Source organism: Leptosomus discolor, chromosome 9, assembly GCF_034619465.1.
Source record: "Leptosomus discolor isolate bLepDis1 chromosome 9, bLepDis1.hap2, whole genome shotgun sequence".
NCBI classification, from domain to species: domain Eukaryota; kingdom Metazoa; phylum Chordata; class Aves; order Leptosomiformes; family Leptosomidae; genus Leptosomus; species Leptosomus discolor.
Genome location: NC_141399.1, coordinates 630,115 through 643,146, shown reverse-complemented (window position 1 = coordinate 643,146; position 13,032 = coordinate 630,115). Strand labels below are relative to the sequence as shown.

The following is a 13,032-nucleotide window of genomic DNA, read 5'->3' as shown; positions in this document are numbered from 1 at the left end:
TGTTATATACTCAGGATCTTGAGATGAGGTTTTAGACTGAAATCTAATTTATCTCTCTAGATAAATGCCATGTTCTAAATCAAAGTGTTAAATGCAAAGAAAATGGTTTCTTTCATCTGCTGGAAAATGCATTAATGAATTTGAGGGAAATGGAACTGGAAGGCTGTTCACTGGTGCTGCTGATCACTGGGTGGCAGCAGAGAATGCCTTAGCTGGCTCCCCGCCTTCCCCAATGCTATAAACTTACTCTTTTTTTTTCCCCCTAAGCATTTAAGATAACCTCAGTTCAGATGTGGAGGTTTCATATTCTTTGTTGTCCACACATTAATGTTCTTTGAAGGCAATGGTCACGGGGAGTCATCGTTTTAGTCATTTGCTATCTGGAATGCCTGGGGTTTGGGAGCAGGCGATAAATGGGCATGTACTGAAGAACAGACTTTTCTCTGGCACAAAACACTTCCCTATTTTCCTTCAGCACCTTTTCTCAAATAAGAGGGGGTGAACAGAGTTCAGTGTCATGAATATTGTATGAAAGACAAAACATTCTAAAAATATGCAGGGAATGGCCTGTAATGATAGGCATCTTTTAATAACAGATTTTTTTAAAAGGAAATTAAATGCTTTATTTTTCTTTTTTCTTAAGTGGAGGCATCAGAATAATTCCAGTTTCATGGATGGCTTTATGCAAATAGATATTCTTAAAAAGAAGTTTTCAGCGCCATCCTTGGAATTTTAAAGTAGTGCCCTCTTAGAATTAGAGCGGATTAATTTGAACAAAAGCAGCTTCTTGATGTTAGAGGCTCTCATAGTTCCTAGTCCAATCTGGTGTAAGCAGAATATTCTGTGCCCTCTTAAGCGTAACTTTGGTTAGAAGTCTCTAGCGTGTGGTCTAAAGAGTTAAATTTCTGTTTTTTGATGCATGTCAAGAATAAGTGCTAAGCTGCTGTGACTGGCACGTGACTGCCGCTGAGGCTGTGGGTTGCGCGTTTACCTCCGTTTGCAGAAGACCTTACCCTCCCTCGCAGTGCTCTTATCTTACCCTCTTCCTGCTGCTTCCCTCTCCCTGAGCCGCTTCCGTGCTGGATTTTCAGAACGGTATAAAACCTCCAGACACATGCAGTGTGCTCTGGCAATACGGTCAGTTAGATCTTCCACCTTGGAGGAGTTCCCTTTGGTTTCCTTGTCTGCATCGCGCCTCGCGTCAGCGTGGGGAGGCGATAAACCAGCCGGGATCAAGGACGTAATGTTTTAAGTGACTGACACAGGTACAGCTGCTCGTCCCTGCCTTCGCTGTTCCTTCTCAGAGAGGAGCTGTTGGCATTGCGCCCTCGTCTTGTTCCGTGTAATGCCTCAGGGGCCGCAGCCGTGGTCAGAGCCCGCCAGGTTAGGGGCTACACAAGCACAGGCCCCAGCGTGGTTCAGTCTGTCCTGTTTGTGTGAAGACAGCTTGATTGATGCTTTTTTTCTTTTCACTAGGCGTTTACCAGGGTACGAGACCTGCGATATTTAGAGCTGATCAGCAGCATAGAGGTAAGAGAGTGTTGAAGATTTTGGAGGGCCTTCTGTTGGGATAGTGCTTCTGACTCTTGGAGATGTGTTTAGAGGGGAAAACCCTCATTAGCAGAGGTGACTCAGGTTCTAGTCGTATGACTGAAACTTCACAGAAAAAAATGGGGCTGTGGGACAACGAGAACTTCTGAAACTGTCTTCAGGAAAGCTGGAAAAACGTTCAATATTCAATTAATAATTGGTAGAATACTACTGTGCTAACAGAGTTTAGTACAGAATACTTCATAAGCATGAGTTAATGAAGCCTTTCCTTACCCCCTGGAGGTAGGTAATTACTATTATCTCCCCTTTGCAGAGCCAGAAACAGGCCCAGAGAAATAAAATGACAAACTCAAGGTCTCGTAACAAGTTTGTGACAACTGGAAATAGAATTTGGGATTCCTTACTGCCATACTGTGCTCCAGTCACTGGTTCTTATTCTTTTCACACTTCTTCATAGAATTTCACTAGACAATAACTGTCTGTCATGAGCACGTTAAAGACATGGTGTCACCCTTGTCCTTCTACAAAGGCTGCATGATAATGCTTAGTTTAAAGATGTGTTGAGGTGGCATAAAGGGAATTCCTCTTTCTCATGCTAATTAGATTTACACCTTCTATGAAAGAATACCTTCCTTGTCTTCCATTTCTGCAGAGCTGTCCTGGTTCTGTCAAAATGCCAGCTGGTTGCAGTTAACTTTTCTTGGTGTCTGACATGGGACAAAGCTCTGCATTAGGAGCCCCTCTTTACTTTTTTGTTGGTTTTTTTTTTTTTTTCTCTTTTAAAGGGTAGGTAGGTAGATGAGAGCATTCTGTCACCACTCCTAACTTTTCTTTTCCACACGAGCTTCTCCAGATCTGGGTCTATTGAGTATACTCTGGAATTGTCATGTTGTACTCTGTTCTGAGAAAGACTTCCGTTGTAAATAGGCATGAACTTACTTTCAGACTTCTTGAAAATGCTCCTTCTGAAGTGACAGTTCTACATCGCTGCTTACTCTTGCTTGTGGTGTATCGGAGTCCTTTTAAGGCTTGTACGGGTGTAACGAGGCACACATGTTCCATTAGTACGATGGGCTTTCTCTCAGTAATGACACATTTTTTTTCTAATTGATGACAGCAGGAAACACAACTGCCAGATCTCTGTATCTGGCAAGATTCAGTGAAGTCTTTGAAAAATGGTGTAACAATTCCGCTGATCATTCTCGTAACCAAGTTTTTAAAGGGAACTTTCAGCACCAGTCCAGTGTCAGCCTAGTCAGAAGTGTGACCAGGAGGAGGGATGGCTGAGTCTCCTCTGGCAGCAGAGAACTGAACTGGTGTGCTCAGGGAATGCTTTTCTACCTTCCGTGCGGTTTTCTTGAAGTTCAGTTCTCATCTCTGTGTTCCCATATGAGGTGAGCTAATGGCAGTAGTAATTTTATCCAAAGCAGGGTAGTGATGCGTTTCCAGGATACGGGATAGATATGAAGACATGCGTTAAAGCACACACACGTGCACACGTGTGTGCGTGTAAATGGCATTGGTCCCGTGAAGTGAGTGTCCCCGGGTCTGGCTCACGTGAAGGGTTTCTCCGTGGCGCTGCGCACACTTTGCCACTGCGTCCCCTTCCCACACGATCGGGGAGAGCAGTTCCGGGGGGCAGGAGGGTGTGCGCAGGGCTCGGGAAGCGACGGCTGCCGGCCTGAGATCAGGAGCTCGTGCCAGTGGGGGCCGCGGTGGGGACACTGCTCTTTGTCCAGAGGCAGGTGAGCGTGCTGCTTGGATCTGCTTGTGGCTAGCAATTATTTTTGTGTTTGTCATCCCGCCCACACGTATTGTTAATTTAGTCAAATTACATGCTAGTGAGTTTCTACAGGAGAAAATAAGGAACCCATCAGATGCCTTTTTTAAAATAGCATAGCATAATGATAGCATGTGTTCATTTTCCTGTGCGAAATCAAGAGAAGTGATTTTTTTCATCACTTCGGTTTGTATAGTGACATTTAATTTGCTCTTCCTAATTTTAATTAAGAAGGGATTTAATCCTTTAATTATAAATTTGCCAGAAATGTAGGAGAGGCATAATTATGATATCCTGTTACAGGTCTTACTAACAGTTAAAATCTAAGCCTGAAAATCCAATTCTTCAATGGCTGTTTCTCACCTTGGTGCTGATCCTCAAGAATATTTTCTACATCTCTCTTCGGTTTTGGGTTGTTTTTTTTTTTCCAGGAGCGGAAGAAGCATGGAGAGAAGAACAATGAACTGTTCCTAGCAGATGTGTATGCCTACCAGGGAAAATTCCATGAGGCAGCAAAGCTGTACAAGAAGAGCGGACACGAGAACCTGGCTCTCGAGATGTACTCCGATTTGCGCATGTTCGACTACGCAAAGGTAATAGTTTGCAGCTGAGTATTTAAATGCAGAAATAGTAGTGTACCTGTAACTGTTCTCAAAGTGTGATCCTACAAAAGGACTGGATGAAATGCGGGCTTTGAATTCCAGCTTCGTTTTCTCATTTAACTGGTTGAAGTTCATTCGGCTTATAAGAGGAAAAACGGCATCTTCTGTGGCTGGAGGTAGCGGTAGCCCTTTTCTTCAGCCTGCTGCTGAGGCAGCAGGTGTGTTTTGTGTGGTCTCAAATGTGCCCCTGGGCTTTGTGGCTCTTTGGTGGATCTTGTTGTTGGACACCACCAAAGGTGACTTTCGTTGTGATTATACAGTATTATCCATAGTAATTTTTCTTCTTTTAGAAACCAAAAATTTTGGGCTTATCACTGTTTCTTCCTCATTATCTCGCTCAAGAGTCCCTTTTGATTTTTTTGTCTTCTGAAGATAACAAGGTAGTACACGTGCAAAGTGGGGGTGAGTGCACCGTGCGTTTAACTCACTTCTATATTGTAATAAAAATATTTTTCTTTCAGAGTTTGAACTTAAATAGTTAGCTCTGTATTAAAGTATTTTATAAAGTGTGTAGTGTACTAACCCGGTATATTTTTGTTTACTAGAGAATTTCCTTCCAAATATTCAATATGTCTTGACTTTTATTTTAAAAAACTCTGTTTCCACGTAGAGGCACATGGAGTATGGTTTTTAAAAAGTGATGTTTTTATATGGTGATAAGAAAGCATTACTTGGCTTTTAAGTCTTCTGTGGTGTTTTCTTATCAAAATCCTCGAGAATGCATGCCCTGTTTAGTCTCATTCATCACTCACCAGAGCCTTATTCTGCCCAATACGGGACAAAGACTTCACCATGAGATGCATATAAACTGTTTTAGCATCGATTCCACAAACCGTGCTACAGAGAGATCTTTTTCTTCCAAGAGCTTAATATAAATACTTTGGGGCTTTGCTGATGCAAGTCTGACTTCCACTATTTTTGGCTGATGAGTCTTTGTTAGCTTCAGTGTTTTGGCTCCTCTTGAACATAAATGTAATTCATAGATGAAAATTTTCCCATGAGTCTTCATAAGGATCTTTTAATTCTTGGCCATAGTCATGTCTATATTTAGCTAGCAGGGAGCAAAAGGTCTTGTGTCTGCTATCCTTGAAAGTAATTCCATGCAGACGAAATTAAAGGTACTTCATAGCATGTGAAGGAAGCCTCTTGTGCAGGGTGCACAGTACATGGAAGGATGTGTAAAACCCCCTTGTTTGCCAGTTATTTTTCCAGGGAAAGGTAGGGGGCAGGGAGCAGGGGCCGGGTGTTTGTGTCGGGTTTTGTTGTTGTTGTTGTTGTTTCAATGTTGGCAGAATTAGACAAAGGGACCCTTACACAGTCTGATTGGTTGTGCTTGACTTTGATTAGCTCTGGCTAGAGAGTCTGGGCTGGAGGCAGAGGTCAGCAGGTCCTTTGAAGTCTGGTCATAGGCTTGTTATCACAATACCACATCCCAAATCACTGAGAGCTCACAAAAAACTCTTTATGCTGTAAGAAGCTGAGCTTTTGATTTTGGACTTATTTTGATGACCTAAGCTGAAAAACTAGTTGTGTCAAAGATGTTGTTCAACTCTGTCCTTTCGCTTCAGCTTTTCCTGTTCAGGGATGGTCGTGGCACCTTTACTGTTGTCCCCTTGGGTCGGGGCTGTGTTGAGCAGGTGATGCCAGAGCAAAACCCTGCCTGGAGCTCGTTCGAGAGCTGACGTGGAGACGGGGTATGGTTCTGTCCCCGTCGGCTGGCTGCGCAGGGAAGCTGCTGGGCTGCGGTGGTGGGACAGATCTGTTGTGTGGGCGCTTCTTGTGTTTGGGTTTTTTCTTCCCTGTTTGTTGCTTTTTTTACTACTTTTAAACCTCAGTCAGAATTTAGCAGAAGCACAGAGGATGAGGTAATTTTCCACTCCTTTCTCAGCTTTCCGTTTCTCCTCTGTTCTAATTTTCCATGTGATAGAAGCTGCTTTAATGTACGGTAGCCCGTTCTGTTGACAGACAAAACTGCCCTTAATTGATCCTCTGGTGTTGGAGTACTCCCCCTGCCCCCCCAACACATGGTATCAGCAGATGTGAACCATATGGTGCCAGGGCTTTGGTACTGGCGGAAGAAGCTGAACAAACTATTAGAAATATTTCCAAAATGTTCGTCATCACAGTGGCCAGGCTTGGTGTTGGCAGCGCTTGCAGAAGTCCGACCGGTAGTTCAGAGTCAGTCTCACTGCTGAGCAGCTGTTGTTCCGTCCTGATAAAGAACTTCTTTGATATATCGTAATACAATTATCAAATGTCTTTGCAGAAGACAAAATTTCAGCCTTTGATTGTGTCTGGGCATCCCGATGCAAACATACGATTAAGCGGGTATGCTGTTGTTAACTAAGCATGGGGTGGGGCTGGGTCATCTTTGAGAACGAAACTGAACCTCCTTGGCTTGCAAAAGAAAACCCAAAACTTGGATTGATCAGTTACGGGTTCTGGGATCAGTACTATTTTGTTTTGGAAAGGCATGTTCAGGAAAAGCATGCAGAAGTCATCATTTGTATCTACATAAACAGGCTCAACAGAGCAAACTTCCCAAGAAATCAAGTGGGCATATACTTATTACCTCTGAGGCATCTGTATTGTCCTTCTCCTGCGCCTCCCAGAATATCTCACTTTTTTTTTTTTAATTGAAGACTACCCAAATGGAAGACTTGCCATTGTTTCCTGGCAAACATTGGACCTTAATGGCTAGTTGCTGAAGGCTCAGTCAGTTTGTGGTGCTCTGTATGCAGTACTTCTTTCCTTAGGAGGCATAATGATATTCATTTTAAAAGTCTATGTATTTTAGAATTTGGACGTGTAACAATGTTTGTGACCAGAAGGTAATGCAAATGGTTTTATTGCTCTGTTTCAGGATTTCCTGGGATCTGGAGACCCCAAAGACACAAAGATGCTAATAAAAAAGCAAGCCGATTGGGCCAAGAATATCAATGAACCCAAAGCAGCAGTGGAGATGTACCTCTCTGCAGGCGAGCACATGAAGGCCATAGAAATCAGCGGGGACCGTGGCTGGGTCGATATGTACGTTTTAGTTCTATCTCGGACATAATATATGATAAAAACTCTAATGAGTTATTAGGAGTTCTGCATAATGTTAAAGTAAGACAGAACTTGTTTGGTGTCTGCCTGTGTTTCTATCCAATTCAGTAGTTGAAGCACATCCACAATTAAAAACATTTTAAGGGTTACACGTGATCAGCAGGGAGGGACATACAAACACGTTATGGGCACGTGCATTAAAACAGCAAAGTGTGAAGGGCTCATCTGTAGCATGAGGTGATCTTCTAAAACACGCCTGCCTTGGGCTTTCAGAGTGGTCACCGCAGCAGTGCTGGTCTGCGATAGCCCGTTTCTGTTGCTTTAAGCTGTTCAGGGCAATCGTCTAGTGGGCAGAGGAGACAGCTGGAGCACAGAATCCCTAGAAATGCTGGGGCTGCTCCTGTCACTGGTCAAATTCCCCTTGATTTGCAGTAGGTGGCACTTCTGGGTCATCGGCCGCATTGCCACAAGATCTTGGGCAGGTCACTCAGCCTTCTCTTGCCTCAGTTTTGCTGTGTGGCAAGCGGGGTAGTGTTCATTAACGAGTCTTTTGTGTAGGTTGGGGTTGAGGAAGCGTGTCCCATGTCACTTTGTCATGTAGGACCTACTCCCTCCCTCCCTCTTCATGACTGTGCAAATGAGATATGGAGTTGCACGCCTGAGTAAAGGTTGAAGGAATGGGGTTTGAGTTTGTAAAAGGGGAAAAAAGAATTTGGAATGCTTACTGAAAAGTGTTTAAACAGTGCTGCGTGCTACTACTGTTATGATATTTATTAAGTAATAACTGATTACAGGGGGAGTTATTACAACAATTAAACAAAAGGCAGAACCTGAAACATGTGGCTTCTTTTTACTGGGTCTAGGTTAATTGAAATTGCTCGAAAACTGGATAAAGCTGAGCGTGAGCCTTTGTCAAAATGTGCCTTCTATTTTAAGAAACTCGATAACCCTGGCTATGCGGCAGAAACCTACATGAAGGTTGGTGACCTGAAAGCATTGGTCCATCTCCACGTGGAGACTCATCGCTGGGAAGAAGTAAGCGTGCCCTTGATTTCTGTGTTGAAAACCGCTACTTCTGACTGTCTCTGGTTGCAGGAAAGGGAGACAGAGGCCTGGCTGCCCCACCACCGTAGTGACGGGGAGGCGGGGAGGGAGGCTTCTGTGGAATGTGGTTCAGAGTGTTGAAGTTCATTTTGTGTGCTCAGGGCTTGTTTGGTGGTGGTCTTGGTTTGGGTTGCGTTTGGGTTTGGGTTTTGGTTTGGGTTTGTTTGGTTTTTTTAGTTTCCTGGCTGAGTATTTCTTCTTCTGAGCGCCTTTTTTGCCTGTTGAGTTATAGTTGCTTGCTTCCTATGGTAATCTGTGGGATGCTTCTAGCCCATTAGAAAGAATAAATACTAATTATATCATGGGAAATTCTGTTTTGAGCTGTTATTTATAATTTGGACACACCCAAGTGAGAATACCGCACACATAACTTAGAGCTGATGAACGTGTGCTGTGTTAGTGTGGACCCCACTCAGTAACCAGATTTCTGCTTCTGATTAGGCAAAGGTCTGACTTCACTGGGTTTTTCCATAAAAACATGGGTCTGCCAGTACCACCCTCTTCATGGCTGGGGTCACCATTAATTTTGTTCTTGTTTCTTCACATTACATTTTTGATAGGTGTGGGTTCTTAAGGAAATGTTTTCAAAGTGCTGCTGGAATTGACAGACCCCCTTCCCCAGTTATATGCGTGCTTTGGAAAACTGTAGACTTCGTTCTTTACTGACTAGTTAGTGAGTTTAGAAAGTGAGTTTAAACTTCATTTAGCGTTACTTCAGTTTCTTTCTAGAAGATATCTTCAGTAAAAATAAAAATATTTCTGCCTCTTGCTGTGAAATCTACGGAACTTGCTAGATAATCACTGTAGAGTGCCCCTGATTAACTGTTTAAACCATGCAGCATTCTAAAAGTGATTTTTTTATTTACCTCAGGCATTTGCTTTGAGTGAAAAGCACCCTGAATTCAAAGATGATGTCTATGTCCCTTACGCTCAGTGGCTGGCAGAGAACGATAGATTTGAAGAAGCTCAAAAAGGTAAGAATGCCACGGGCAGATCACTGGTCACTCAATTTACTCCGTGCTTTTCCAACACAGAATATGCAGTCTGTGCCCTGGGGAGTTTCTCGTGGGATTCAAGGCACTTTGTTAGGCTTATAAAATTACCTTTAAAGAGAACTGTCTCCATACCATCGTGTGGACAGGCTTCAGAATTGAATCCACAAACTGTTCCAGGGACAGGGAGATGTTGAAGCAAGCTCCACGTGGGGCCAGCGCGTTTTCGGCATAGCTGCTTTCTCGGGTGCAGCTCCGTGGGAGCGTCGCACCCGCTGCTGCCAGCGCCCGCTCGGACTGGCATGTGTAACCGCTCGTTCGTGAGGGCCGAGCTGGCCAACGTGCCGGGTGCGATCGGTCTCCTCACGGAACCGCGCCGTGTCTCGGCCCCAGACCTCGGAGCCCCTGGCTCCGGGCGGTTCCGTAGCTCACGTGCAGAACTCTGAGCGCGGGGGTGTCGCTCCCAGCGTGTCCCGCAGCCCTGTGCTGCGGTGGCTCAGCGCCTACAAACGCCCCGGCGTCGGCTGAGCCGGGGGTCACTGTGTAGCTGGGCGAGTGCTCGGCCCTGTCCGGGCGAGCTGAAGTCAGGAGGCAGTTGTGCTGTGGGGCCGGGGCTTTTGGGGGTTGGTTGGTCCCCGTCCCCATTACCCTGCGTGAAGGCTGTTTGCCAAAGGCGTGTTTACCAAGCGAGAATTCAGGATCTTTATCCTGGCTTCTGAGCATCCAACAGAGAAATGCTGTTAATAAATGATAGAAGGGTATAGCGAGCGCTGTCCTCCTTCAAAATACTCAGCGTTACGAACCAGAGCGCTGACTTCAAACGTTAATTTATTGTAGTTTTGAATGAAGTTGTGATTTGCAGTGTTTAGAGATTGCCGTTGTTTATATAGCGATCTAATCATCATAGCAGCTTTCCTCTTTTCTGTACTTAAAGGTAGCCAGCCTTGTACAAAATCGATGAGCTCAAGAGCCGCTGAGACGGTGAAAAAGCCACAGAATATCTACAGATGCTTCTCATGTTCCATTAGTGCCGCTGCTTTCAGGGAGAGAAATACCAGTGTATAATCCTTTTTATCCTGCCCTGGATAGAGTGTTTGATATTGGCTGAATAGACTGCTCTTCATTTAAAAACATTAATTTCAGTTAATTGATATAATCGTGCTGTAAAATCCTCTTTGTTTTGGCCTCCTTTGTAGCGTTCCACAAGGCTGGCAGGCAGAGCGAAGCTGTGAGGGTGCTGGAGCAGCTAACGCACAATGCTGTGGTGGAAAGCCGGTTTAACGACGCAGCCTATTATTACTGGATGCTTTCCATGCAGTGTTTAGATATGGCCCAAGGTAAGTGGCTGAGAGGAAGTTTGTGTTTGTTACCTTCTTGTGCGTGTAGACCAACAGTTACCGAGTTGTGGTAGCGCGGCTGCAGCTGCTTCGCTGCGGTGTGGCTTTGGGTTGGGTTTTTTTAATGCTGTGCATAACTCTGGCTTGTGCTATTTTTGTAGTCCCCCTGGTTTTCCCATGTGCTTATTGAAAACAAATAAGAAAAACAGCAGCAGCGTGCGTAGGCTCCCTCTGAAATCTGACTAGAATCAAAATTGTGTTTTCTGGGACCACGCATCCTCCTGTACCTCCCCGCAGCACACGGTAACTGAGAAGTGGCTGGGGGGTGGACGGACAAGTGAAGGAAAGCCGCTCTTGGCCTGTCAGACACGTCGAGTATTTGAACGTAGGTTGGAGATGTGTTTTACAAATTATTTCTGCCAACGGAGATACAGCTGATTGTTGGTGAGCTATCATCTTGTCTTCTGAATGTGTTTCACTGGGAGAGAGGTGGAGCCAGTAGTTAATAGGTGTGATTTAGTAATGGTGAATGCAGGAGACTGATAATCCTGCCTTTTGCCTCGTGCTATAAGCACCCTTATTTTGTAGTTCAGCTGACACATGGTAGTGCTGATCTGTTACCCCTCAGGTATTCGAGAGCTGCAAATTTTTCCAAATGGCTTAGTAATGCATTTAGTATTTATGAAACCAATGTTTCAAAACTAATTTTATTCATAAATTCTGAAGTTACAGATGAGGTTTCCAGTGATGCATGCCTACGGCTTTGTACCTTTAACTAACCTGTGGCCTCTAGCTGTGTTAAAACCATTGCCTCAGCTGTGTTGTGTTTTACCGTCCTTGTTTTGGACCAGGAATTTGCTCAGAAAAATGGCAAGTCTGTGTAACGTGTAGTTTGCAGAGGTAGATGGGACGCACTGGAACTGGTACGCACCTCTTTTGGAAGTGCTGGTGCTCAACTCGTAATAGGCCGTTGTCTTCCTACTGAGTCTCATAGACTCCTCTTGGAGACTTATACTAATGCCTTTGCCTCCCGCAGAGAACGAACAACAGAAGACTGAAATGTTACAGAAGTTTCATCACTTCCAGCGTTTGGCAGAAGTTTACCATGTCTATCACTCTATTCAAAGATACACTGTAAGAATCTCACTTTAGAAGTTGTGTATTTATGCTTCCTGAGCATTTTCTTTAGGGAGTCCTTAAATAACTAGGAATAATTAATGACTTTTCAGGCAATTAAATATTGAGTGTAGATTAGTGATACTGTATAGTAACTTTATTTATTTATTTGCCTTCTGCTTACTGAACTTCTGCTGTCTTAGTTCCTAAGAACTGCCATGTGGTTTTAGCAGATCTGTGCTTGTCTCAGCTTGGGTAGAAGACACGATGCTGACTGACTTCCCACCGCCAGCCCTTTTTCGCTCGCTCTGTCTGGGTGGTTCCACAGTGACCTGGGCCTCTGCTCCTATGCAGGCTGCAGTCGGCTTTCCTTTAATCCCGGGAAAACAAGGTTGAACAGGAGCATCCCCTAGCCTAGGGATTCCCGCAGTGCTGTAGGTGTGTCAGTGGGGGGGTGTGTAAAGTACTGCAGAGCGATAAACAGGCAGGAGTGAGGAGCTCCGTCTGCTCCCGGCAGTCACAGTCGTGTCCCGCCACTGTTGGCGAGGGTGTCTTGTCAGGCGTTGGAGATCCCTCGGTGGGTGCCCTCGCCCGGTGGGGGACTCTGTGCTGTGGAGGTCTTTGCTGGTCAGACCACTGGAGCCTTCCAGTGGTGGAGACCCTACACGATTGCTGGCCAGCCTGCCCTCGTTTTTGCATAGCCTGTTAACGACCCTGGCTTAGCTACGTGGGGATCTGTCTCTCTTTCTGCATGTAGCAGGCATGAGCTTTGGCGATAAAGACATGTAAAATCCGCTTGCTATATTCTGTCAGCACCTCTTCTTCTGCAGCTGTATGAAAGAAACACAGTACTTGAGGCGCTAGTGCTGTGATGCTTAGTGAGAGGAGTTGTTGATTTTCCATCTTAGAAATCTGTGTCTGTATTTTTAATACTGCAGGAGGAGCCTTTCAGTTTCCACTTGCCTGAAACCCTCTTCAATATTTCCAGGTTTCTGCTTCACAGCTTAACAAAGGAGACTCCTTTGGGGATCTCAAAAGTGTATCCTTCTGATTAAGTACAAAATCTAGAAGTTATCTTGTGAGGTACATGAAAGGAATAATTGATGTTGATCCACGATGCAGAGATCTCCTGTAGGGTATCTTCAGTTTCAACTGTTGGTTGTAGTTAATGGAAACTGACTTTTATCCCTAAGGAAATAATCTGCGTCTTCAAACCAGTGTGTTTAACTGCGCTACCTTTTTTTTTTAATGGTTTTGGAGAGCTGTACAAATCAGCTAACACGTAACTCTCAAAGCCACCCACCCAGTCTGCTGCATCACCTTTGTCAGAGAAGCAAGTTCTAGGATTCCAGTCGCCCAGCAGGATGTTGGCTCTGAATCTTGACAGTGTTGTTGCGGGGAGGCTGAACTGAGACAGGAGGGGGGGAAAACCCAGGAGCTTT

The 13,032-nt window shown here is 44.7% G+C and overlaps 1 protein-coding gene across 1 annotated transcript in view; it reads left to right on the top strand.

The window, feature by feature from the left end:
• IFT122 (intraflagellar transport 122) overlaps positions 1-13,032 on the top strand; it is a 32,613-nt gene that overhangs the window by 14,065 nt on the left and 5,516 nt on the right. Inside the window, exons 16-23 of the mRNA XM_086470280.1 lie at positions 1,477-1,530; positions 3,763-3,924; positions 6,857-7,023; positions 7,905-8,076; positions 9,017-9,119; positions 10,334-10,474; positions 11,511-11,608; positions 12,529-12,629. Of these exons, the coding sequence (XP_086326406.1) occupies positions 1,477-1,530; positions 3,763-3,924; positions 6,857-7,023; positions 7,905-8,076; positions 9,017-9,119; positions 10,334-10,474; positions 11,511-11,608; positions 12,529-12,629 (998 nt within the window). The remainder of the gene's footprint in view (positions 1-1,476; positions 1,531-3,762; positions 3,925-6,856; positions 7,024-7,904; positions 8,077-9,016; positions 9,120-10,333; positions 10,475-11,510; positions 11,609-12,528; positions 12,630-13,032) is intronic.